At 61.4% G+C, this 26,413-nt stretch overlaps 2 protein-coding genes across 4 annotated transcripts; both read right to left on the reverse strand.

Annotated features, from left to right (window-relative positions):
- Positions 1-317: 317 nt before the first annotated feature.
- Positions 318-12,778, reverse strand: MAN1B1 (mannosidase alpha class 1B member 1). Its single transcript, XM_032634912.1, is given in 18 exon segments — positions 318-1,625; positions 2,336-2,469; positions 2,556-2,590; positions 2,593-2,752; positions 3,298-3,335; positions 3,338-3,417; positions 4,138-4,226; positions 4,228-4,311; positions 4,313-4,330; positions 6,367-6,475; positions 6,477-6,553; positions 6,927-7,075; positions 7,791-7,976; positions 9,073-9,182; positions 9,443-9,597; positions 11,246-11,361; positions 12,027-12,135; positions 12,523-12,778. Coding segments are annotated over 18 exon segments (2,007 nt in total). The 5' UTR covers positions 12,634-12,778; the 3' UTR covers positions 318-1,378.
- A 6,615-nt stretch (positions 12,779-19,393) lies between these two features.
- Positions 19,394-26,102, reverse strand: UAP1L1 (UDP-N-acetylglucosamine pyrophosphorylase 1 like 1). Of its 3 annotated transcripts, none has more exons than XM_032636190.1 (9): positions 25,787-26,102; positions 24,918-25,122; positions 24,514-24,689; positions 24,042-24,214; positions 23,674-23,867; positions 23,087-23,227; positions 22,316-22,501; positions 21,673-21,739; positions 19,394-21,241 (listed from the first exon to the last, which is right to left on the reverse strand). In XM_032636190.1, the coding sequence occupies exons 1-9, from the start codon at positions 26,073-26,075 to the stop codon at positions 21,158-21,160; spliced, it is 1,515 nt and encodes a 504-aa protein (XP_032492081.1). In that variant the 5' UTR covers positions 26,076-26,102; the 3' UTR covers positions 19,394-21,157. The 3 variants fall into 3 exon arrangements, with proteins under 3 accessions (XP_032492081.1, XP_032492080.1, XP_032492082.1); XM_032636189.1 differs by having other exon boundaries at positions 19,394-21,309; XM_032636191.1 differs by lacking the exon at positions 21,673-21,739.
- Between the last annotated feature and the right edge of the window lie 311 nt (positions 26,103-26,413).

Raw genomic sequence — 26,413 nt, forward strand, 5'->3', positions numbered from 1 at the left:
TAAGGCATGGGTGCAGCCGGCTAAAGAAACGGAGTGAGGGCTTCCGTGGTGGTGCGGTGGTTAGGAATCCGCCTGCCAATGCAGGGGACACGGGTTCGAGCCCCTGGTCCGGGAAGATCCCACATGCCGCAGAGCAACTAAGCCCGTGCGCTACAACTACTGAGCCTGCGCTCTAGAGCCCGTGAGTCACAACTACAGAGCCTGCGTGCCGCAACTACTGAAGCCCGCGCACCTAGAGCCCGTGCTCCGCAACAAGAGAAGCCACCGCAATGAGAAGAAGCCCCGCGCACCACAACGAAGACCCAATGCAGCCAAAATTAAATAAAATAAACTTTATTTTTTAAAGGAAGGAATGAAATAGGTTGACCAGGCACCCTGAGAAGGAGCCCCAGGCGCGGACACCCCACACGCCAGGGAAGCGGGCAGAGCAGGTAGGGCCCACCATGCTCACTGGCGCTGGCAACCGTCACAGGCATATTCTCACCCTGGGTGCCACTGTGGCCAGCACCTGCCCTGGGAAGCTGACACTCCCAAATCTCCCCCCCGGGGGCAGGGGCAAAGCTGACCTCTGGACACGGTCAGACCTGACCCAAAACACTGCCCCTGCCGCCCCTCCCCGTTTCACAGTTGCGATTCCGGAAACAAAGACACAGCAGGTGCCAGTTAGAACAAATGTACTTTTATCTCCACTGAAAAGTCCATCAATCAGGGCTGGCCTGGGAGCCAGTGAACTTGCCGGCCCAGCCCGGCTCAGCCCCGCCCAGCCCCTGCAAGGGCAAGGGGAGGATCCCTGAGTCCAACGTGTAAACACCACAGCCAGCCAGGGGCCCAGATCCCCATGAGGTCACGGATGCCCCCTGAGACCCCCAGGTTGGGGCGTGTTCACAGGCTGTGAGGCCCCGAGGCTGAGCTGTACCCAGGCTGTCCCTGCAGCACCTGTCTCTGATCTCATCATGGGCTCTGGGGACCCAGTGTGGCCCAGGGTGACCAGAGGGCCCAGGACCCCTAGGAAGCCCTGCACGGCCAGCAGGAGGGCATTCGGGTTTCAGGAATGTAGTCACGATTTGATTTTCTCAGGAAGAAGGAAGAGGCTCCCCGGGTGGACGGGACCTCCCTAAATCACAGCACTGATTTATTCCTACTTGTTCCCTAACGGTTGTCCCGACGAGAACCAGGCAAGGAGCCCAGAACCCGTGGCAGAGCACCAGAAGCCCAGCAGCCACCCCAAGCAGCTATGAGGCCCCGAAACGTCCTGGCCCAGCTGCCGCTGGCCTCTGTCATCAGCCTGGCCTGGAGCACTTCCAGCCGGCTGGGCGGACACCGCACAGCCAAGGTCAGGGCCAGGGTCTTGCCCCACAGGCACCCACCATGACAGGACTCATGAGTCCCCCGGGCAGCGCGCACTCGGGAGCCGTCCCGCCCTAGGAGGGGGCCCAGATGGGCAGGGGGTGAGCCTCCGTGTTGAACACGTAAGTGTCCAGGCTGAGCAGGTCTGGGTCGTCGGAGAAGAGCAGATACAGGTATTTGAGCGTCTCCCCCAGGAAGAAGCTCTCCATCTTGTCCCTGGGCTGGGGATTGCGGGGGTCCCGGACGTTGCTGATGGAAGAGTAGCCGCCCGAGGGGACCTGCACGAGAGCCAAGGCCGCAGCGTCACGATGCAGGCGCAGCCCTTCCAAGGGCTGCGGGCTAGAGGCCCCCCAGGGCAGGGTCCGGGGCGGTGAGGACACCAAGGCCCACAAGGGGACTGGCCGCCCCGGAGGTCAGCCGTGGTTCCTCCAGGGACCCCCTGGGGGATGCCAGCAGCCTGCCAAGTGACCAGATGGAAAGTGCGATCTCCAGAACCTGTACAGGTCTTGCAAAAGCCCGGAGGTCACCCGAGGGGTGTACAACCAGCACCTCACGTGCCACGGGGCAAAGACCAAGTCTCAGCTCTGCTGGGCTGGGCACTGGGCCCTGTGCAGGGCGAGACCTTCTCTGAGCCATGGCCCCGGCTGTATGATGGGTGGCTGGGCCCTGAGCACAGCGGGGGGTGGTGGCGGTCACAGCACCCGTCCTGGGGAGCAGCGGCCGAGAAGTCACCTCCGGGTGGACAAGTGACGCCCAGGCCACAGACGACCCAGGAGGGACATGCTCTGTGCACCTCGGGCCGCTGCAGGGACCCGCCCCGAGACAGGAAGGAGGGATGCCCTGGCCCCCTGGTCATGTACACCTGAGGGCAGTGCTGGGCAGCTGGGCCTCGCGGCCGGGCGGGGCCTCCCCCACCCAGTCCACGCGGCAGGCGACGGCGAGGAGCTGGGGATGAGACCCGGGCGGCGGGCGGCGGGCGGGCCCTCACCCTCGCGTACGCGTCTTGAAGCTGCGCAGGATCTCCCAGCCCCAGTCCTGGTACTTGCGGTGGCCCGTGAGGCGGTACAGGTAAAACAGGCTCTCCACCGTCTCGGGCCGCAGCAGGTTGTGTCTGTCGGCGGCCTGGGGAGGAACGCGGGCTCAGGACTAGCCTCGCCACACACCCCTGCCTGGCGCCCCTGAGCCACACCGGCCCCAGCGTGGCTCACCTTGACCTGCACGTCCTTATGGGACTTCTGGGGTGCAGGTTGAAATGCACGATTTCGGGGCTCAGCCCCGTCTCCATCTGACGGTTCATCTGGTAGCAGGTGTCCATGAGCGCCTGGGCCAGCTCCATGTGGTCGGCGGGCAGGCCGTGGTGGGCGCCCAGAGCTAGCGTCCCCGGCAGGAAGCACACCAGGTGGTCCTGGAATCAGAGGGTCACCTCACCACCATGGACCTGCGGCCTCACGGGTTCCACACGGGTCCAGCGTTATCAGGCCTCCCGTGTTCCCAGGAGCCAACAGGCCTGAGTGCCGGCAGGGCTCCAACAGGGGACTGAACTGCAGGCCACACACCGGGGCCCCACGTGCGCAGGGCAGAAGCTGCTAGAAGGACCACCACCTCCCGGGGAGCACATGCTGACCCGGGTCTGCCTCACCTCCTGCCCAAACGGCCGATGGAACACCAGCTGCAGGAGGGCGGGGGAAGGGGGGCTGGGGGCAGGGGTCCCCCGGAGCATGGGAGGCGGGGGCTTGGAGCAGGGGAGGGCCCCTGGCACCACACAGACCTCAGCTCCCCCTGTCACCGGGACAGCCAGGCTGCGCAGCCCACGTCCACTCGGGACGGCTCACACTCTGTGGCCAGAATCGCATGGCTCCCTCCGACGTCCAGAGTCTCAGAGCCATCCGATGTCAAGGACAAAGGGCGGAGCCCCAAGACCCCACTCCGGCCGCGTCAGACCAGGCTCACCATCTTGGCGCTGAAGCGGCCGTGGGCGAGTTCCCCACGAAGGTCAGCTTGCCGGGTTCAGATCTGTGCAGCAGGTGCTTTCTGATTCCCTCCACGGCTTCGAGATAGTCTTCCAGTAGCCTGTGCAGACCAGCGGGGCCCGTGTGCGCAGGCCAGGCGGGCGCACAGCCCCCGTGTTCCGGGAAAGGGCACGAGCCTGAGCGCCCGTCCCATTCTCGCAGCTGCTTGTCTGGGGTGGTGCCCCCGCCAGCCTCCCCGTGGAGGCCTGCGTCAGCCCCGTGGGCTTCTGCCCCCGCCCTTCACCAGGGCCCGTGCCTCCCAACCAGCCCCAAGGGGCCACCAGAGACCAGTCTCTGCTGAGCCCCCTGGCCCCGATGCGCTCACCCCGGTTCTCTGAACCAGCCCGCGGGCTCCCCAGTTGGTGACACCCTCGTCTCACCCGTGGGTGACGGCTGGAGCTGCCCCTGCCCCTGATTCTGGGTCACTGTCACCCCTGGGCCTGAGACTTGAGGGTTAATCTCTATTTTCCAACCTTGACAAGGAGCTATGGCTGCTCCCCGGGAAAGCGTGCATTTTCAGGGTCAGGGCACTAAGCTCGAGGAGGCCCAGGGGGCCCCGGTCGCCTGCCGCGCGATACCTGCGGACGCCAGAGGGGCGGCCACAGGCCCGAGGGAAGACCCCGGCTGCCCGGCACTGACGAGCCCGTGGACGCCAGCGGCCGGCCGGGCCCTGGCTCTGCACACAGGCTGTGAGGAGAACCCCGCCCGCAGAGGGGCCCGGCCCCGGCTGGCGTGGCTGCCAGTTTCCCACCACCCTGAGAGCTGAGAAACGGGCCTTCACTGTGTCTCCTTCTTCCCACCCTGGATCCACTGCTTCAGCAGGTACTCGTAGTAGCTGTCGGCCCTGGCGCCCAGGGTGAACACGCCCAGGGTGGGTGAAGAGCCCGCTGTTGGTGTTGATGAACATGGGCACCAGCCCATCCTTCTTCCCGCGCAGGGAGTGCACGCGCCTGGTCCACCTCCTCCACGGCCTCCTGGGGCACAGGAGGGCAGCGCAGTGAGCGGGGCGGGCTGCACAGAGGGCTGCGCTCCTGGATGCTGTCGCCCCGACGGGCCTGACCACAGGGCTGAACCCGCCCTCGCCACGGTTCTCAGCCCCCACCCTTGGGGGACAATCTTAGGGAGCAAGTAGCCACCGTAGCGCGTGGATGCATCCTGACAACGTGCACACGACCCCTTCAGTCCACCGACGGGCAAGGGACCTGATGACGCACTTATACACAAAGATACACAGCAGCCCAACACGCAAAACTCAGAAGACGAACCACTGACTGTCAGAAAAGTCGATCCAGAGAGACACAATCACACACCCACTAAGAGGTACAAGTATGGCTGGACAACACACGAGGACGTCTGTGCAGGACGGGACCCGACAGGAGCCGTGTTGTCCAGATCCCCAGTGGGACACAGGCCAAAGCTCAGCAGGTGGACCGTCCAGACACGCGGTCAACCCACACGATGAAGCCTGTCTGCGCTTGGAAAGGAAGGATTCTGACCAGTCCTGCAAGCTTGAAGACACCATGCTCACTCAGCGCCCAGACTGCAGTCACTGCAGGAGGGACACGAACTGACCAGAATGGGACCCGTGCCAGAGCCCAGCCCTGTGCGGCTGCCAGAGGGGGTCGGCAAACAGTGCTGGGTTCAATCTGGGTGAGGGAATTGTTCTGGAATTACATAATGATGACGGTCACAGACGTGAGTACACGCAATGTACACAGAAGACAGGATTCTTAATATATAAACCTAAATCTCAATTAAAAGCAAAAGGGAAGGCATCCCTGGTGGTGGAGCGGTTAAGAATCTGCCTGCTGGGCTTCCCTGGTGGCGCAGTGGTTGAGAGTCCGCCTGCTGATGCAGGGGACACGGGTTCGTGCCCTGGTCCAGGAAGATCCCACATGAAGCAGAGCGGCGGGGCCCGGAGCCATGGCTGCTGAGCCTGCACTCCCGCAACGGGAGAGGCCACAACAGTGAGAGGCCTGCGTACCGCGAAAAAAAAAAAGAATCCACCTGCCAATGCAGGGGACACGGGTTCGAGCCCTTGTCTGGGAAATCCCACATGGCGGCGGAGCAACTAAGCCCATGTGCCACACCTACTGAGTCTGTGCTCTAGAGCCCGCAAGCCACAACTGCTGAGCCCTGCAGCCACAACTACTGAAGCCTGCGTGCCTAGAACCCATGCTCTGCAACAGGAGAAGCCACCACAATAAGAAGCCCATGCACTGCTACGAAGACCCAACGCAACCAAAAATAAGTAATTAATTAATTAAAAAATAAAACAAATAAAATGCCATATTTTTTTAAAAAAAAAGGACGGGGAGAAAAAAGCTGAAGGAATAGAGGCAACCTTAGAGGAAGGCCCACAAGCAGAGACATCGTCCACAGGAGGGGCCCCGCCTAAGGCGGGCGAGCAGACACTGCTAGAGGCAACAACACACAGAGAGCCAAGAACAAAACCCACAAGTCAGCCCTCCGTTCCACGTGCACCTGCTGGTCCCACCACACAGCAGGAGCCATGCCAGCAACACCGCTCCAGCCGCCCCGCCCAGGACAGACGTGCATGGGCACAGGTCCAGGTGCCACGGCTGGGACGACCACGGTGTCATTGCACTGAACTGGCTATAAAACCCGGTGACTCCACACATCCCACGGCAGCAGCCACGACAGCCGGCCACCCTCGCTGGCTCAGAAGAGTCCCGGACAACAGTAGTGGACCCTGGGGCCACGCAGAGCGCCACACGACAAGACGTCCACTGCCAGGACCCTCAGGGACACAGGACTGCACGGGGGTCGGGCCGGGCAGAGGACTCACCCTCCAGTCAATGCCTTTCATGCCTGCACCTCTGATATCACGAGATAATGGGATTCACCAGGAAAAACGTGGGACAAAACCAAAAACTCACTGGTCTCTGGCCCCAGGATCAATGACCACACAGACCTGCACCTGCCCCACTGAAGCTAGAGACGGCCCCGCTGCAAACCCGCTCCAGCTGGAAGCACAGCCCCTCCGTACCTGAAATTTCTTAACTCCCGTGAGACGAGAGAGCTCTCGGAACTCCAGCTGAATGCTTGTCACCTCAGCCACCGTGCTGTCAGAGGTCCAACGCGGTGGGTGGGCAACTCAGTGCCGATGTTACGTCGGAGTACGGGATCTTAGAGGGTGTTTGGAACGCAGGCATTAACCGATTTCCAAAGTCCTCCTGATACACAACACAGTGATGAGTCAATGATTCCGGTCCCCAGAGCGGCCCTGTCTCCATGGCATGACACTAACCTGTCACCCGTTTCCATCTAATCCAGTGGAGAGATGAGTTTGCTGGCTTCATGTGGCCCCACCCCTGAAGAGCTGCAGAAACCGAGCTGGACTCAACCAGCTCTGAATGACCACGCCTGCGGGCAGCGGGGCCACTTCAGCCACGCACGTGCACGGAAACAGAGTCGAGCGCGTGGAGGGGAGCGCAGACTGCAAACAATGCCTCCCCGCCCCGATCCCACGAGAAAAGGACCGACTGGGCAGCACTCGAGACCCCAGGGCCCCCAGGACGTGAGCCGACCTGGTGCCGGGACACTCACGGCCTTTTCCAGAAAGAGGACATCCCCGGACAAGTGGAAGGCGCTCAGGAGACCCCCCAGGATACGGATGGTGCTCTCAAACAGGTTGACGTCCACATTTTTCTGAAATAATAACTTCTGGGACACCCACTTCCTGGCTTCTTCAAATTCTATCACATGAAACAGCAGAGATACAGGAACAAATTAACAGTCCAAGCGTTTCCCTGACTGCTCCCTCTGGGGCCACATGCATCCCCTGCAGGGTTTCAACATCACTTCCTAGTGCAAGAGGGGACCCTGAAGGCTTCCAATCCCGCAAAAAAAATCGAGCCAGTGTGCAGCTGGGGGAAGGCCATGCAGCACGAGGTCAAGTGCTCGACAATCACAGCCACGCTACAAAGGACCACGAGGGTGAGTGAGTGGCAGGCGGTCTTCAGCCCAATCAGAAAACTTAAAGCAGATGTTTAAAATGGCAGTTTAGAGACACACCATCCCAACTTAGCCCCATCTGCGCGGCACAGGAGGACATTAGGGAGAGATTCGGGGCGCTGGCGGCTCCGTCAGATCACGTGTCACCTCCCACCACCGGGCCCCGCCTGACTGCAACAGAAACACGGGCTGGGAACGCCCCTGGAAGCCCACCTACAGCCTCACTCAGCTCTGGGCAGGGGGCGCAGGGGACGCTTGTCCTGAGCATCCCCAGGCCGCCTGGACGTGAAGGGACAAAGGAACTGCCCACGGCCAGCACGGCCACCCTGGCACCCAGGACAAGGGGAGGTGCAGCCCAGCGGGACACGGCGCGTGGACATCTTCCAGGTCAGGCTCGCTCGGGCCCGAGGGTCACGCACGAGAGCTCGGCCCCCCATGCTAGGGATGAGCAGATACCTTTCTTCAGACCCAAAATCCACATGGTGTCCAGGGCGTCGATCAGCGTGAGGCCGAGGCCGAACCACTCGCTGAAGGACTTGGACACGGGCTTCAGCTCGTCGTGGCCCCAGGCGAACTTGCGGTATCCGGCCCACGCGTGGCGGAAAGCGGCGACCACAGCCTTCTGGCGCTCGTTCTGCGAGGCTGCGAGGAGGGAAGCGGGGCATGGGCGCCCGGACAGAGCTGTCCTGCAGCCCCTCGGCGAGGGAGGCAGACGGGGGGCACCGTGGGCTGCAGTGAAGGTCTGAGCAGGACCCGCTGCCTGGCCCGGGCCTATCCGCCTCCACCAGAGCCCGGCGGGAACCGCCCTCCGGGGGGCAGTGAACACTTGCAGAGCAAAGGATCGGAGGCCGCGGGACCACTAAGGCTGCGATGTGCAGTCTGGTTTGGGGACATCAGACGTGACAGGTGCTGGTGACTCGGACAAAAATACCTCGTCTGGCGGTGCCGCGTCCTGCCCGATGAGCTGCGGGCACTTCCAACGGGGACAAAACGGGGAGCAGACACCACCAAGACCACTCCGACACTCCCCAGGGCGCCCTCGGCAGACACCACCAAGGCCACTCCGACACTCCCCAGGGCGCCCTCGGCAGACACCACCAAGGCCACTCCGACACTCCCCAGGGCGCGCTCGGGGCGTCCAGAGGCTGCTTCCCGCCACACGCGGGGGGACCACGTGCACACACGGGGCTACCGCGCAGGGGAACACGTGTGTCCACAGCTTCACCACATGTCCCGTCAGTGTCGACACCCACAGCTCTGCCATCCGTTTCTGACCCCACACGGTGGCCCCGTGTCCCCACGTGCGTGGCCACGAGTCCCCACTCCGGGCTCTCTTGTTCTCCCTGGGGGCTCCAGCACTGAGAGCAGAGGGTCCCGGCAGGGACCCAGACTCAGTTCTCCTGTCCGTGGAATGGGAACAGGACAGACTGACCCCTCAAGGGGCGACACGAGGACCGCAGCACCCAAGGCCCCTGGCTGCCCGCACACACATGTTCCTGTGCGGCTGCAGCGCCGGACACGGGACAATAGCCGCCAAGGAGCCCCACGTCGTCAGCAAAGCTCTAAGGGGTGCCAGACGCCGAGACCCGTGCGTCCTTGCACCTGGGTGTCCAAGGCTGAGAAGCGCTTGTTGGGACGGCAGGAGCCCCCCGCCGCCCCGCCGCTCTTGTGCGTGTCCGCACGCCCCCTCCCTCAGAGTGCCCGGGGGAGGCCCGAGAGGGCGCAGGTGGGACCTTACCTGGACTGTTCCTCATCCTGAGGGCCTGCGGGGAAGGCCTGGGGGCGGCCTCTGCCTTTCTCGGAGGGAGCTGGGGGCCCTGCTCCGGTTCGGTCCCTGTGCCCCTCCAGCTGCAGCGGGAGTAGAGAGCGCGCTCAGGGCAGGGGCAGAGGTGCTGAGGCCCCGAGGTCGAGGTCGAGGTCGCAGCCGAGCTGGGCTCAGACTGGGCCTCCGCGCCCTCCCACCCCCCACGGGGCACACACTGTCTTCGAGGAAGAGGAACCAGAAGGTGCATTATGCGTCAGGCTGGTTCTCTGTTTTCCAGGAAAAGAAACACCACAGAGACCGCCTGACGGCCTCTGCGTCCCCATTCGGTCCATCTCTGCTGTACCTGACGCGGCTTCCCTGTGCGTCGTCTTCCCAGCGAGCCTCGCCGGCTGCCTCTGCCCTCCTCTGGGCCTCATCCTGCCTCCTGTCCTTGGCGTCTCCATCGGGGGCTCTAATCTGCAGGTTGGGTGGTCCCCGTCGGAAATGCCTTGGAGGCTTCTGGATAGACACGAGCAGAGACAAGAGTCACTCGTGAAATGATTCAATCGTCCATCTGGGACGCTGCCCCCGTCTGACCCAGCCCCGTGCAGGGAGCACTGTGGACTGGCGGAGCAGCTGCAATTTCCCAGAGGAAACTGTTTTCATTTTTCATACGACGGGCAGCTCTGGGAGGAGCCCCTTACTCGCCAGCTCCTGGCCCTGACTACCCGGCTGGAGGCTCTGCCAACGGGCGAGTGCCACCCTGGACAGCGGGTTAAGCCCCTGGCAGGGACGTTTCCGGGTGTCAGACCCTGAGGGTAGCAGGGCCGGCAGGGTGAGAGCCAGCACGGCCCCACGGATGGAGCTGCAGACACCGTCGCAGGCCCGCGCCCGGACTCCCCAGCTTCATCCTCGGAAAGGCGTGGCAGAGGTGGCCGGTCAGTGACAGAGCACTGCGGGGAGGGCAGCGCCCCTCCTGGCTCCCAGCCAGCCCTGACCAGTGCGCGTGATGGCAACTCCTCCAGGACGTGAGGACGCTGAGTTGTGAATGGAAAAGTCTCTGGAAACCTTGCTGGCGGATCCCGGAAAACATTCTCCTTCCAAGGATTCAAACCCCACCAAGCTGGGCCCCCCTGGTCAAGAGCGCGGGTGTGGCCGAAACAAGGAGGCGTCGTGGCTCAAACAGGTCCTGGGGACGAGGGCTGGCGTCTGAGCGGGAGAGAAGGTCCGAGCGGCCCCAGGACTTGTGCCGGGGACACACGGGTGTTCAGCCCCTCACGTCCAGCCCCTCCTACACACCAGAGACGGGGTCGTGGACGCTGAAGGGGGGAAACGTGCCGCATTCTGCTTTCACAGGACTGTGAAGGTCAGTAGGCAGAAGAGCAGCCACAGAAGCGGCACAAAGAACGCTCGTGGCTCCGGAGGAGAAATTCTCTTTTCTACCCACAGACCCTCCAGTGAGACACGGGGAGAATGGCCGCCTGTGTCTCCCCGGGGCAGCCCTGCAGGGGTGTGAGGCCAGCACCCGTCCCAAGATCCTCTCCCTAGGGGGCCCTCGGCGCACCCGCAGTGGAGGGGGTCCCCAGGTGCAGAGCGCCCCGGGTTCTCCAAGGCCACCCCCCCCCCGGAGCCACTGCCCTTTGCAGGGGACTTTCCCTGGCTCTCTGAATGCCCAGACTGCCCTCTAGTCTCCACGTCCTCCCCCCCGCCCCACCTCCCCCACCCCGGAAGGCGCCCCAGGGCTAGGCCCCGCCCCTACCTCCCCCTTTCTGGACAGCAGGCACCACGCACCTGCGTACTCCCAAACCTCTCTCCCAGGCCCCGACTGACGCTCGGGCCCCCAGCAACTCGGTCTGGGCAGGTCCAGAGCGGAGTGCCCACCTGAGTGTCCCCCGCCAGTAGCTCCCAGAGAAGAGGGACGGGTCTCGCACCTACCAAGGATCCGGCCCAGCAGATGCACAGAGAAGACGAGGGACAGAATGGCCCCCTTCCTTTCCCCCTGTCTCCTTCATCCAACCAGCCCAGAGCAAGGAGTGTGAGGTTAAAACCTCAAACAAATGGTAAGAAACAGAACCCTTCCCAGACTGTCTGAAACAGCACGTACTGTTTCGAAATGCTTCTGGCACGGGCCCGGGTTACAACTGCACGTACAGTTTATTCAGAGTACCTGAGGTGACAGCCCCGCGAAGGTTTCCGGGTTCTCAGCTGCTCTCCGAGGAGCTGGCAAGACGGGTGGATTTGCGGGTCTCACCTTCGGCCCTTCTGCCGACCTGCTGCCCACGGCTAAACAAGAGAATCTACTTTATCTCAAATTCGCCACAAAGCCTGGAGAACATTCAACGTGCACTCGAGACGGCATCCACACAGCTATGACTCCGTGTAAAAGGACGCGGTGGGACCTCCGAAGAGGGCAGTTCGAGCAATTCAAGCATGGTCAAAGGGAATCAAACCTTTTCCAAAGCACCTGGCCGTTCCTGTCCCTATCCCCACCCACATCCCCGTTGCTCTGCCTTCATGATTTCCGTTTCGGGAAGCGCACAAGGCCATTTACTGGAGCAAACCTACAGCAGCTCCGTAGCCTTCCTCCTCAAAGAAGCCACCCTAGAGCAATTCAGAAGGGACCCTGCACCTCCTCACTGGCACCCTGCCCGGCCCTTCCCGGCTCCCGGCGGCGCGGGTCGCGTTCAGACTCGGGACCTGAATCTCACTGCGAGACAGAGAGGGTGAGATGCTGGTCCTCACAGCAGACATCTGGGCAACAGTCACACAACCTCAGATTGACAGCCACCTCCCAGCCGGGGCTTGGGAACACTCTAGGCTTCTCTGTGTTTCGACTTCCCGCCAATGTGTCCACATCTACGCCTCCTGCAGCTGCGAGAGCGCGCTGCTGCCGCTTCGTCCGCCCTCAGGAGCCCCCACGGGTCACAGCGGAATCGTGGAGCTGGTACCTTTCCACTCGTCGGCCACACTGATGTAGGACAGGAGGCCGCAGAGCATCAGGAACGCCAGCAGGAAGAGGACCACGTTCCGCTGTAACCTCGACAGCTGCTTCCATTTCTGAGAGGGAGAGACAGACCGTGACGCTTTTTACTGAAAAGAGCACCGCTGGAAATCGCTCCCACTGTGACGCGCTCCGCGGGGGCGACGAGGAATTCCGGAGCCCGGCGTGGGCTCTGCTGCTTTTGAAGCGGAGGAAGGTGCCTCGGCGGCGGCCGCAGGCTGGGATGACCCTGCTGCGGACGGCACACCGCACGGGCCCGCGTTCGAGGAGAATGCAAACCCACGCGGGGGCCGTTTCTGCCTGACACGGGGACAGCGGGGAAAGACCGGCAGCCCGCGTGTGCTGGCTCGGGCTCCGCCGGCCTCGCCTCGGCCCTGCAGCCCGAGACCCCGGGAGCCGCGTTCGTGCGCTCGCCCCGGGGAGGCCCCCAGGCCGCCCCTCACCCGCCAGAACGAGCGCCGCCTCAGGCCCTGGCCGCCGTCGTAGCTCCGGCCGGGGCTCAGCGTCACCGAGATGAAGTCCCGACGCGGCGGCAGCGGCGGCGGCGGATACATGACAGCGGCAGCGGGCCGGGGAGCCTCGCCCCCCGGCGTCGTCAGGAGGCCCGGCTCCGAGCTAGGCAGTGAGGCCGGCAGGTCCGACGCCGGTAGGCGGCCATCGCGGCGCCCTCGACTCCCCGCCCATCGCTCGGAGCCAATGCAGCCTTTGCCGCGCCCTCGGAGTCCCATTGCGCCTGCGCCCGCCGTCGCTGCTCCTGCGTGCGGGCTTACATCCCACGGCGCGCCTCCGTGCGTGCGCGGTGACGTCACGCCCACGCTGCTCGCTCCTGCGCACGTCTCGCTGGTGTGGCTGCGCAGCCGGTGGGGTTTCCGCTCGAGCCGGTTCCCCTGGGATTTCCCTGTGGTTGCGGCCCCGCGCGGCTTCCCCAGGGCCTGTGGGCCGTGGGATGGGCCGGGCCTTCTCGGGCTGGCGCTGACACCGGGCGGGTGTGACACCGCTCCGCCATGTCGGCGGGGTGCCTCTGCGCCCCAGACCCCAGGTCTCGACCCCGCCCTCCCCCACCAGGTGGATTTGATCCGGGTGCCTGCCCCAGAGCCTGGAGAGGCTGGGGCCTGGCGGGGCCGGGGTCAGCGAGAGGACGGGGGGCCCGTTGCACAGTAAGAGGCTCTGGGAGTTTTCATCCATGGACCTATCAACCTTAAAAATAGCTGGCTATTTCATCAGCAAAATGAGTTTATTCAGGAACGGCAGAGGAATCGCAGTTAAGGGTGTGCACATATAGCCTGTAATAGCCATGTCCAGAGACCAGGGAAAGCAGTAGTACTTTACAGAGGAAAAAGGGAAGTTGGGGAGGGCTGCTTCGTATGAAAGTCCATTGGAGGTGGGGCTTAGTGTTAGGTTTGGGGAAGTTCAGAATGCCATGAAGCACCTGGATCCTAATGCGTCCTTGTTCCGAGATCCGGTGACCTAAATAGCGATCCTGAGTTTGAGCAACTGCAGTTTTTCCTTGGAGGCTTTAATGCTCCTTTGAAACCAAAAGTTTTAGCAGTTGGATGATGTCTTCCTGTGAAGAGGTTTGAGGAGGCGAGCAGAGCAGATAATCATCCACATACTGTAATAAAGTAGAGCCTGCAGGAAACGTAGCATCCGCATCAGCCTTTAAGCCTGGGAAAAGTAGGAAGGAATTTCAGTGAAACCTTGGGGCATTAATGTCCAGATGTATTGTCCTTCCCAAGTGAAGGCTGAGAAGGTCTCAGCTAGCCTTATCAGCTGGAATTCAGGCACACCTCGTTTTATTGTACTTTGGTTTATTGCACTCTGCAGATCTTGTGTTTTTTTCAAATTTAAGGTTTGTGGCAACCCTACATCCAGCAAGTCTGTGGGCGCCATTTTTCCAACAGCATTTGTTCGCTTCCTGTCTCTGTGCCACATTTTGGTAATTCTTGGAATTTCTCGAACATTTTCATTACTGTTATATGTGTTATGGTGACCTGTGGTCAGTGATCTTTGATGTTACTATTGCGAAATATTAGAACTTGCTGAAGACTCGTGATGGTTAGCATTTCTTGGAATAAAGTATTTTTACAGTAAGGTACGTATATCGTTTTTTAGACACAATGCTATTGCACATTTAATAAACTGCATCAGAGTATGAACATAATTTTTATATGCACTGGGACCAAAGTATTCACGTGACTTGCTTTATTGTGATACTCGCTTTTTTGTAACGGTCTAGAACCAAACCCGCAATATCTCTGAGGTGTGCCTGTACCAAAGCATGCGCGGCACAGATTAATAACAGTGAAAAAACGTGCTTTCAGTAGGAATGGATGCTAGTAGAGTATGGAGGTTAAGAACAACAGGGTGTCGAGGGGCAGCAACGTTGATTATTGCCTGCAGGTCCTGGACAGACCTCCATCCTCAGCCACTGGGCTTTTTCACAGGTTATATTTAATAGTATTACAGAGACTAGCGCAAGGGGTAGTGAGGCTCTGAGCCTTGGAATCCTCTTACGGGCTTTATACCTTGAAGGGCTTCTTTCCTCCTAGGGTATTGATCAGTTCTGGGGAGAGGTTTCGAGGGACCTGTTTGAGTCTTAATGGGAAGAGCACTGGGGATTTTGCCAATATCAGTTGGAGACGTTTTGCCCATAAGGAGGATGGTAGCTGACTCAGTAGGGACAAATGATCAGCGTCTCCCGAATCAGCTCCAGGACCGTCAGAGACAAAGCAAAGCCAAGCCAGTGAAGGGTCACTTAATTCACCTGGTTGGCTATTTTAACTGTTACTGTGAAATTCTAGAATTATTTCCCCTTTTGGGAGAAAGAAATTCCAGCATATTCGCTGAGCTGTCTTGGCGCAATAAATGAATAGGGGCGGAGAGACTAAGGAGGGAAGTGTGGGTATCTCTCAGGGGCCTAAACGAAAAGGAACAGGTTCAGAGACAGGACCCTGTTGAGGTTCATCAGAGACCCCCACTATTTGGATCACTTTCGAGCTCCGAGGCAGGGGCTGCTTTACCGCAGTTGAACTGAGTGTGGCTCTGGTGCCAGAAGAGATTGATTCCCAATCTGGAGAGTTGTTTTTCTGAGCTGGTGAAGAGGGAGGGTTGGGAAGAACCCCTGTGGTTCCTCAGAGGCCCGTTGGTGGTGGTCAGGAGGGCGTTGGAAAGGCTGGTTAGAGGGCTGAAGGCACTTGTGACAATCTTTTTCCCAAAGTCCTGGCTTGTTGCGATAATAGCAGGAACTAGGAGGGTTTGGGTTTTGTCTAGGGACCTTCATTTGCTGGAGTTGAAGGTTAAGGGTTTGAGTGGACTTCCTTTCAGTTGAATAGTCTAGAATGCAGATGAGTTGGTGGCTAAATTAGCTAAATCTGGAGTGGACATGGTTTCCGGTTCAACCCTGGTCCTTTTATCTAGAAGGGAAGGATCCCAGTTACGCCTGTCAATGAACACAGAGTTAAAGGCTACCTGAGTGGATTTGTTACCAAAGCAAACTTGGGTCTGATCGTCCATGCAGTAAAGCCAATCTCCTGACACCAGTGTGTGAGGAAGGAAAGGGCAGTGTTCATTGCAGGCGCTAAGCAAGGAGTCCACACAGCTAGTGCTCAAAAGACCCAAACTACCTTAACTCTTCCAGGTAAAGGTTGTTGTTGTTGTGTTTTTTTGGTTTTTTGGTTTTTTTTTGCGGTACACGGGCCTCTCACCGTTGTGGCCTCTCCCGTTGCGGAGTACAGGCTCCGGACGCACAGGCTCAGCGGCCACGGCTCACGGGCCCAGCCGCTCCGCGGCACGTGGGATCTTCCCAGACCGGGGCATGAACCCGTGTCCCCTGCATCGGCAGGTGGACTCTCAAGCACTGCGCCACCAGGGAAGCCCCAAGTAAAGGTTTTTAAAGACAGGGTGAGGGAGGAGGGTTGTGGGGTGTGTGATCAGCTCGTGGACATTTTTTTCTTTTAATAACTTCACTGATTTTTAAAAAAATATTTGTTTTTGGCCACGTCGGGTCTTCATTGCTGCGTGCGGTCTTCCTCTAGTTGCGGCGAGCGGGTGCTACTCTTTGATGCAGTGCTCGGGCTTCTCATTGCAGTGGCTCATCTTTGTTGCGGAGCATGGGCTGTAGGCACGTGGGCTCAGTAGTTGTGGCGCACGGGCTCAGTAGTTGTGGCGCACGGGCTTAGATGCTCCGTGGCACGTGGGATCTTCCCGGACCAGGGCTCGAACCCATGTCCCCTGCATCGGCAGGAGGATTCTTAACCACTGCGCCATGAGGGAAGTTTGGACATTCTTCTGATGGGTTGGTGGTGAGGTTATTGGGAGTCAGCATCATCAATCTTCTGGTTCCAACCGGTCTGGGGTGTACATGCTGGAGCGACAGAACACAGTTAGCTTCTTCCACCTGGTGGGGTTTTCAGTATCTGCAACACAGCTCAAGAACATGGCTCAGAATATTATCTTTAGCCCTTGAGGAGGAACTAAAGGTCCTTGGCTTTGTTTAATGGCTAAACTATTGTTTTTTGGTATTGTTTGTTTTTCTTTCTTCTGCATTTTCTCACTTCTCTGATTAAATGTACTCTTGGAACTCGGGGAAGGCCTGGGAGACTAAAGGTTTTCTACAGACAAGAGGCAGGTGGAGGACATGGTGGGGGGGAGGGGCTGTTCTGGGAAGGCCCCATAGTGTCCTGCTCGTGTACAGATTCAGTCTCCAGAGGAAGACCAGAATTTTCTTTAAGGACAACCTGAAGTCGACTATAATATCTGTGAACACGTTTGTCAGATTGTTGCCTGCCAGCCTGAATTTTGTTCCCATCAACAAGCTTAGGAAAAGCTTTTGAAATGTTCAGTAAAGATCTCCAGTAAGTCCCCATGCCTGTCAACAGTCAGGGTCTGTTTTTCCAAATCCCTTCCAGATTCCCACTTGGTTTCATTCAGTATGGGGCCTGACCTTCACTGTGGACTAATTGATACATATCTGAGAAGCCAATAAGGCTGTGGACTAATTGATACATATCTGAGAAGCCAGGCTGACAAGTTTGAATCACTAATGTTAAATTCTTCAGCAAACCTATGGGTTTCTCAGTTACTTTCAGAAAATCTTTGGATTTTCTGAATCCAATTGTTAGCCATCTATGGATGGCTAACAATTCAACTTTACTTAGTTCGGGGAACATAAAACACTAGGGATTTAGCATTTGGACCCCCAGAAGGTTTAACTTTAATAAGTTCAGGGGAGGGGGAAGTGGGCAGAGGTTTTGAGAAAAAGGGGAGTCTCAGCAGGGGGGTTAAGAGGAGGGGGTGGGAGGTCCAGAGGAGGTGGGGATGGCAGGGGGTGAAGGGAAGGCGGGGATGGGGGCACAGGGAGGGGAGGGGAAAGGCCTCAGAAGCCATTTCGTGTTCTTTCAAGTGTTTGCTTGCCTCCATTAGTTAGTTTAGAAGTAGTATTTTGTAAAGAGGCAATTTTAGAGTCCTGGATATGTTTGGAAGCCTCAAGGTACAAATTAAAATAAGCATCCCAGAAATTCCCTGGTAATCCAGTGGTTAGGGCTCTGTGCTTCCACTGCAGGGGCCACGGGTTCAATCCCTGGGCTGAGGAACTAAGATCCCACAGGCTGGAAAAAAAAAAAAAATCCCACTCAGTCTGTTTAGTTTCAGAGCCATGGCTTTCAGAGTTGATTCTGAGACAAACAAGTTTGGGGAAAACCAAAGTTCCCCACAATGGCCACTAGTGTTCTGAATTATTTCTGGTGAAGGGACCATAGTTTTTTTTTTTTTTTTTTCTTGCGGTACGCGGGCCTCTCACTGTTGCGGCCTCTCCCGTTGCTGAGCACAGGCTCCGGACGCGCAGGCGCAGCGGCCATGGCTCACGGGCCCAGCCGCTCCGCGGCATGTGGGATCTTCCCGGACCGGGGCACGAACCCGTGTCCTCTGTATGGGCAGGCGGACTCTCAACCACTGCGCCACCAGGGAAGCCCGGGACCGTAGTTTTTAAACATGAAACCAGCTGAGGTTCCTGAAGAGGGGCCGCACTTAGGGCATCGAGATGACTGGGATCGCATCTCTCAGAGGATTTCCCGAGAGCAAAAGAGAAAATCCTAAATGACGTGACCCCAAAGGAGTGTTACGAAAATTCCAGCACAGGCTGGGCGGACACACCTCGTGTCTCCTTGTTTTCCAATAAGGAGAACAAACAAGTATTCGGCGAAAGGACAGAGCCTTCCCCAAAAGCCAAAAAACAGAACAGATGGATCCCAGATAAAGCCAGAGAGCTCAACCAGGAGGGCCTGAATACCAGAGACTGGCCAAGGGCATCGGGCGGCAGGGCCGTCAGCCCCCAGGCTTCTCCTTCAGACCTCACGTCTGGACACCAAGTCATGTCCACTTTACAAGTAAAGCAGCCATTAGCTGTTTTATCAGCAAGATGAGTTTATCTGGGAATAGCAGAGGAACTAGAATTCAGATGTGCAAACTAGCGCTAACCACAGGCAAGTGCGGAGAAGAAAGCACAGGACCATCACTTTGCGGAGGAAAAGGGGACGCTTCGCTTGTGGGAAAGTCCATGGGAGGAAACAGAGTTCAGGGTGGTGACAAGTCTCCTTGGCTGGGCTGTCGCCTTCCTCCTGTCCAGGGATGAGTGGGGGGCCCAGGGGCAAGCAAGCTCCCCCTTCAGGCCTCCCTCAGCTCAGGGCCCCTCCCTGGTGTTTTCCGGGCCAGGCTGCCCACTCCCTCCGTGGGGAGCCCACTGCTTCCTGCCGTCTCAGCTCTGACATTTCTGGGCCTCAGGAGGGCTCCCCAGCACGTGCACCTACTGCTCAGCACCTAGGCTTGTCTGAACCCGCTCCAGAAAGATCTTCCTCCCCTCCTGCCCCTTCCCTTCTAGGGGTCGTCCCTGGGGTCTCCTCCCACACACAGCTCTGCTGGCAGTTCCGGCGATGTCCTCACGCACCCCTCCCTGCAGTGAGTTACCAGGGAAACGGTGGCATCTGGAGGACGCATGTGCAGGAGGGCGAGTCACAGGCTGTCAAACCTGAGGGCGCAGGAGCCCCCCGCCCCCGAGACCTGGTTCAAAGGGCATGTTCTGGGCCCGCCCCCAGGGTGCCAGCCCCACTAGGTCACCTCGGGCTCCCCTGAGACCCTGGGAAAGAGCTAGACGGAGCATGGGGCAGATCCCTGGGTGGTCCAGAGCGGGGTCAGCACAGCCCGTGGGCTCTGGTCCCCTCAGGGCCCAGCCAGCTGCAGCCCCTGGATGGACGCGGCCCTGGGAACAGTCGGTGTTGCTCCCACACGTGTTGGTCAGGAACTGCAGTCAACAGGCCGGGCGGCATCACAGCGCCTCGTGTTTATTGGGAATCCCCACATTCTGTGGAAAATCGAGGGTCTGCTGTCTTTCAACTCAATTGCTTCACTAGCGGCCGTCTGGGTTAGAGATGGTGGGGGCGTGTGGCCCTCAAGGGAGCAGGAGGGAGGCCCTTGTGGCGAAGGGACCCACCGACCGTGCTGCCCCCGAGTACAAGGCGGGCACAGGGGAGCCTCACCTGTGAGAAAGGGCTCAGCACTAGCAGGGTCTCCTGGTCACAGCGTCCTAGCATCACAGAAGATGCAAACATTGCAGGAAACCCAGTGCAGGGTACCCCGGACCCCTCTGTGCTATGTGTGAAACTTCACGTGGAAATAAAAAGGTTTTTCAAAAGCAAGCTGCTTCAACAGTTTACCCCACTAACTGTACTTGTGTAGAAAAAAGGTTGCCGGGTGTCCCGGTGTGGCAGTCAGGAGCCCCTGGGCCGCGGCGGGAGCCTCAACCTCGGCCTCCCCCTTGGCGACCCCCCGCTGCCCCAGGCCCTCTGCTCGCCTGTGGAGCAGCGGGAGAAGGAAACTAAGGCACAAGGTTCCATTCTGAGGCTTGAAAAGCGTGGCAGAGCCTGGATGGATGCAAAGTCGTCCTGTGGGCCTTGGGCGTGGCCCTGACCCCGCCGGCACACCCAGGTCGGGAGGTATGGACGCAGCCACCGTCCGCTCCGAGTCGCTAGAGGGATCACCGCCTCTGAACCCACCGCCGGACAGCGTCCTTCCCGGGGAAAGCACGGCTGCACGTGGACTGCGGAGCGGCGAGGGGCGGCGGCCTCGGCCGAGCAGCAGGCTGCGTTTCATGACGCGCTGCACGTCGGCAGGAAGAGGCCGGTGCCGCCCGTTGCTCTCCAGACGGGAAATCGGAGCAGCCACGCCAGGGGCAAGAGACCAGAGCCAGCTGGTTTCTCCCTGCCTCGGCCAGGCTGCCGGGGTGCAGCAAGGGGGCCGCGGCCCCAGAGAGCAGGGGCGGAGCGTGAGCCCCGGGATCCGTCAGAGGCTGCCGGCAGGCTGGGCGGGGACCGCGTCCCCTCCTGGTGACACTCCAGACTCATCAGCCACCACGGGAGCCCCCAGCACCGGCGTCGGTCCCACTGGTTCCTGGGGGCTGAGGCCTCGGGCGGAACTCGAGAGAACTCAGTGCCAGGCGTGCAGGCCAAGCTTCCGCAGAGCCATCCCGACCTGCTGTGGGTCTCAGCCGGGCGGGGAAGGGGGCTGGGCCGCGGCCCCCAGGTCAGCTGCCAGGGAGGGAGGGGCAGCCGCTTCCCGCTTGTCACCCTGTGAGGGGAGGACACTGTCCTCGTCTCTGCAGAGAAGCTCGGGGCGGCTGCTGCTTCTCACCGTGCGGCTTCGCCTGGGGCCGGGGAGCCACCATGCCGTCCCGCCCCGTCCCGTCCCATCGGGTCTCAGCTCAGGCCGGAGCGGCTCTCAGCCGATGACGCCACACTCCCTCGGGCCCCCCATCAGCCTCCTCTGAGCCCCTCTGCCTGCGGCCTGGGCCCCACAGCAGAAGCAAAGCCAGAGAGGCCGGGTGGGCCCACAGCAGGCCTGGGGTCACTTGGGTCCAGGGGAGCGGGTGGCGGGACAGTTCCCACCCTCGTGGAGTGAGCCAGCATGCTTCCTTCTGTGGTCCATGTTCTCAGTCAGAAACTCAGAGCAGCCTGCTTTCCTCCTTGGAGCCCAGGCCGGGGCTGCTACCTCAGCCTTGGGGACCCCGGGGCCGGCAGGTCTAGGAGGGAGTCAGGCCTGCAGTGTCCTGGCCGTGTCCACGTCCAGGATGAGTGGGGACCTGAACTCCCGGCCTCGCAGGTACACCTCCAGTCCCTGGAAACAAGCAGGTCACGATGCGCAGGTATCCAGCCCCTGGGCTCCGGGTGAGATGCCAAGTCAGCCTGGAGTCAGCGAGGGGCAGGGGAGAGAGGCTTCTAGAAACAAGGCTTGGATGTCCTGAGACCTCAGTGCAGGCCGGAACTTTCCAGAGAAAGGGGAGCCAGGTCTCCTGCCCCAGCGACGTTCCCACTGGCCCAAACCCCAGGCTCCGATGAACCTGGCTTGTCCTCCCTGACCCCCCAAGGCCTCTCGACACCTCACCGCAGCCCACGTCTCGGAAAGTCCTCTGCAACTAAGGGGCCGCTTACCCCGCTCGTCGACTGAGGCAGAGCTGTGACTTCCCACCAAGCTCCCAACTCGCCCCCGTCCTCTGACCACACAAGCCCGACCCCAGAAGAGCCACAGATGGGCCTGGCGGCTCTCACCTCTCCGGAGTATGACACCAAGGGCGAGATCTCGCAGATGGCTGGAGGCTCTCCACTGCCGGGTGGGCTGGGGGGTGCACTTGTTAGCGTCTACTCGGGGGTGCGTACCCCAGGGCCCTCCCCTGCCCTCCCACGCTGGCTGGCCCAGTCCCCGCCCAGCCGGGCTGTCCACCACACCTGCCGCCCTCCTCGCGGACAGCTGGGCCCCGGGCACCGACCCCACCCGAGCAGTAGGCTCTGACTTAGGCTGGAAAACCCTCCTCGCCCCTCGCAGGCATCTCACACAGAGCCCGGGCAACCAGACTTAGGGGGCGGCCACTGACAATCACAGAAGGAGACACCTAAGGTCTTATTCTTTCCGCACCCTGAAAAATGACCTGCCTGCCGCTTTCTGGATGTCACGCCTGGGTCTTGGCTTCAGAGCTTCTGATGAGCAGGGAAGGCGTGACCCCCATGTCTCCTGGGGCTCTAAGCAGAGCTTGAGGGCCGGGCACACGGCCATCTGCCTTCGGTGTGGGGCCGGGGCGGTAGTGCCCACCCCAGCTCAGACCACAGCACAGCCAGCAGGGCCCTGGGGCTGGGGCTTGGGCCACGACACCCTGACATCCCATCCTTCGGGTCGCACCCTGCAGCCCACGCTCACCTGGGCTGCTCGGGGAGCCGGGCCCCGTGTGCGTCCAGGAAGTGGGCTCCCGCCTGCAGGGCCCACCGGTGGTGCTGAGCGAGCAGGGCCCACCGCGCCGTGGAGCGGTTGTCTGTCTCAGCCGAGTCAGCGTTCTTCAGAGGGGAGAACTCCTCCCCCCGCAGCACTTGGAAGGCCACGAAGTTCCTGGGGGGGCGGGGACGACAGCTAGGGACCCAACCTCCCAGCCCAGACGCCCTGGTCCTGGGCAGGTGAAGGCCAGGCCGGGCGACAAGGACTACGTGGGGGTCTGGTCTGCAGGCAGCAGGCTGGGGAGGGCCTCGCAGGCACAGCGTGAGTCTTTGTTCCTGAGATCCTGGAGCTGCCCTTAGTCCTCCCTTCCCTCCCCTTCCCACCAACCCCACCCCAGAACCTGGGACCCCAGGGTGAAGGCCACATACCCTGGGAGTCCCCAGCAACCTCGCCTGGAAACAGCTTCCTAGCTCCCGGCCAGGGGCAGGTGGAGGGCTCAGGAGAGAACATGGGTGCCCCCCAAAGTCCACAACCCCAAGGGCTCCAACTGCCCCAGACGCTCCCTGTGCTCCCACCCCAGGGGCTGCTTCTTCTGGCCTTCTTGCCCTGAGACCCGCCTGCAGCCCCCCAGCTCCCTCCTGCAAAAGGGCACTCCCACTGTGAAGCCCCCAGCCTCCACTTCCCTGCCTGGCTGGACCTCAGAACCACCACCAAGTCAGAGAAGGGAAGGAGGAAAAAATGAATGACTTCTCCACTAACTTGGCAAACGGGAGCACATCAAACACGAACTTCTCCATCTTTATCCCGTTGGGCTCGAGTGGCTTTACTGGATTCCCCTGCTCATCCACGTAGGGGACCTTCTTCACAGCCACGTGTGGCTTCAGCAAGGGCTCGAACTCCCTGGGGGACAGGAGGCCAAGGGGAGGAAAGACACAGTTCAGACAGGACATCTTGGAGCCCCAGCCCACCTCCCCCGTGCCTGGCCAGCCGGGTCAGGTGGACAGATGGACACAGCAGGCACAGGGCGGTGGGGTCTGAGCCCTGTCTCTGGAGGGCCAGGCATCCTCATGCACCCCGGCCTGAGAGCTGGGCACCATCGGCCACATCCCTGCCCAAGCCCAGTGGTGACTGGCAAGCCACGGGGTGGACGTGGTGCCTACGGGCAACGGCCCCCACCCGGGGGCAGGGCCACGCCCACTCGGCCACAGAGCCTTGTACCAGATACTGGAGCGCTCTGCTACCTCCAGCTTGTGGGAGCACAAGACCCTTTCCGTACCGCACCCCCCAGTCCCACCCAGCTCAGGTCTGCCCCCGGTCCCTGTGGCCCGGCTGGCCGCCCTGCACACCTGGTGGCCATCTGGAGGAAGTCTCGCGTGAAGAAATGGTTGCAGATGTTGCCCGCGTTGTAGAGCAGGCCCCCTCCGGGCGCACGCAGCCGGGCCGTCTCGGGGCTGATCTCGCTGTACTCCACCACCTGCGGGACGCCGTCTACCTGGCACACCACGCCCACCGGCTCCTCGGGGGACGCCTTTTCCACCACCTGCGGCCACGAGACCGGACGGGTGGGGACGGCTGACTGGGTCGGGCCCGGCGTGCGGGAAGGAAGGGGCGGCGCCAGGGCCTGGGAGGAGGGCGGGGCGTGGAGGGCAGGGCGGGGCGTGGAGGGCGGGCCGAAAGGAGAGGCGAGGGCGACGCGAGGGGGCGGCAGGCTCACCTTGGCTCCACAGTCGGCACCCCGCAGCACGCAGAAGCCGATGAAGACCGGGTCGGCCAGTCGCACCAGGATGTTGTCCACACAGTACACGTGCACAAACTCTACTCCGCGCCGCTCCATGTCCTCTAAGACCTGGTGGTCCGCCAGCGCGCAGTACAGGCCCCCGTTGCCATCTGCAGAGGGAGAAAGCAAAGGGTCTTGGAAGGGCTCCTGCCGGCCTCAGCCAGCTAGCTGAGGGCGCGCTAGAGGCAGGTGAGGGCCCCTGGGGCTGGGCCTTGTGCCTGAGGCCGCTGTCTGTCGCCATCCAAGTAGCCCTGTGGCTGTTCCACGTGACAGGTGGGAATCAAGGCCCAGAGAGGGAAGGCCACTGGCTCAGGACCATGCGGCCTCTGTCCCAGGCCTCCTGACCCCCAGCTAGCTCCACATTGTAGGCCTGGCGGACCCTCCCTGCCTCAGGGATGGGGGGGTGTACCTGGCGCCATGGCAACCTTGTCTTTCTGCTCCAGGATGGCCCTGCCATCGAAGGTCACAGCAGGCAGCATGCGCTGTTCAAACATGACCACGTCGTTGGGGTCCAAGTGGAAGAAGTCATGCTCCTTGAAGAACTTGGCTGTGGGCCCCAGAGTGAACTCACTGGTCATGATGTACCTGCAAGGGGAGGCAAGCCTGAGCCAGGCTTTCGGAGGGCCTGGCCCCTCCGGTAGACGGGCTGACATCAGGGTGCAGCCTTAGGGCAGCAGTCAGGCCTCCGCCTGGGTGGGTGCTGGGCTCTGTCCGGGGCTGTGCTGGGGTTGGGGTTCAAGTCTTGGTGTAGAACAGGGCTAGGGCTACACGGGGCGGATCACTCTGGGGCCAGGGTAACGCAGGAGGGCACACCAGGGCACGGTGCAGCGGGTCCCATAGCGCTCGCCAGCCAGCTGCTCCACCCGCCGAATCCGTTCTGCCTGCAGCTGATACAGGGTCTTCTGGCTGGGCAGCCCCACCTGATACATGCCCTTGGGGTAGGTCACGCCCAGGCGAGTGCCCTGCCCACCAGCCAGCAGCAGCACAGCCACCTTGTTCAGGGCGATCTGGTGGAAACCTGGGGGCATGGGGCGCCATGAGGGGATGCCTGGAAGCCGTCACACAACCACCCTTTCGTTTTAGAGCAAACCAAACTTGTGCCTAGGACGGTGAGACGTCTGATAGCCGCAGAACAGAACGATCCAGATAACATTCTGATTTGGGCCTGGGCCTCACCCAAACCTAACCCTGCCCCGGCCCCGCCGAGGCACTGACCATATCCTCCTGGGTTCACTCCCAACCTAGATCCTCCAGAGGAAACACCAGGTGGGCCTGGCCGAGTTGTCTAGCAGGGGTCTTGTGCAGGCTCCCCTGCAGGAGCGACTGCCTCACCTCCAGGCCAAGAGGCAAAGGGCGCAGCTGCGCCGGCGCTGGTGTGAAAGGGAGCGTGTGCAAGTGTCTAACGGGTCCCCTGCTGTCAATACGTGGGCTGGGCAGCTGGCCATCCAGGCGTGCCCAGCACAAAGCACTCTCCCCAGGGAGTGCGGCGAAGGGGCGGCTGCCAGCATGGCAGCGTTCGGGGGCTCCAAACCCCAGCCCCGAGCTGGTGCGTGTGAGAGCGTCGATTTCACGAAGGAGGCAAACTGAACTCCAAGTACCCCCTCCCCTGTCGCCCCGCTCTGTGGGCGAGGCCGCCTTCCGGAGGCTGGGGCGCCCGCCGCCTGGACCTCCGTCCCGCCTACCTTCCTCCTCCCAGAGCCGCCGCGTCTGGGGGGCGACCCCGCTCGCGCTGCCTACGCGTTCGGGAGGCAGGGGCCGCAGGCGCGCGGCCAGGTCAGGCGCGGGGGCCGGAGGGCGCGCGCAGGCGGCGGCCGCGCGCCGGCAGTGCTCGCGCAGCGCCTCGGGCTCCAGGGGCTCCAACTGGGCCAGCAGCGCGGCACGCGGGCCCGGCGCCAGCTCGGCGCAGAAGCGCAGGAGGTGCTCCTGGCCGGCGCGCTGCAGCCGGGCGCGCACGTCCAGCTCCGAGGCCATGTCGCCGCCGCCGCCGCCGTCGGCCGCGCTGGCACTCGTGACCCGCGCTCTAGGACCAGCGTCACGGGACTCGGCGGGCGGTGCCGACCCCAGCTGGGCGGGCCCGGGGCGCCCCGCCTTGACCCCGCCCAGACCCAGCCCGGCCGGGTCGCGGACCCCCGCCCGCCCCGCCTCTTTTCGACCCCGATCCCGCCCCGGTCCCGCCCCCGATCCGCCCCGCCTCTCTTCGGCCCCGGAGGCCACGCCGAGCCCCGCCCCTGCCCACTGAGGCGCAGGAGGACTGACTTCAGTTCTAATTCACCAACCTGCCCACAGCCCTGGGGGGTGGGGCACCCGAG

The sequence above is a fragment of the Phocoena sinus genome, chromosome 6, assembly GCF_008692025.1.
Source record: "Phocoena sinus isolate mPhoSin1 chromosome 6, mPhoSin1.pri, whole genome shotgun sequence".
Taxonomy (NCBI): Eukaryota; Metazoa; Chordata; class Mammalia; order Artiodactyla; family Phocoenidae; genus Phocoena; species Phocoena sinus.

Excerpts from the sequence above, each read along its gene's own strand:
- UAP1L1 (XM_032636189.1), bottom strand. The coding sequence starts at position 26,075 with ATGGCCTCGGAGCTGGACGTGCGCGCCCGGCTGCAGCGCGCCGGCCAG. Across the intron at positions 24,690-24,917 it reads ACCCGCTGCACCGTGCCCTG|GTACATCATGACCAGTGAGT; the intron begins GTGTGCCCTCCT and ends CTCCCCTTGCAG. Across the intron at positions 21,310-21,672 it reads TGGTGTCATACTCCGGAGAG|GCTGACTTGGCATCTCACCC; the intron begins GTGAGAGCCGCC and ends CGCTGACTCCAG.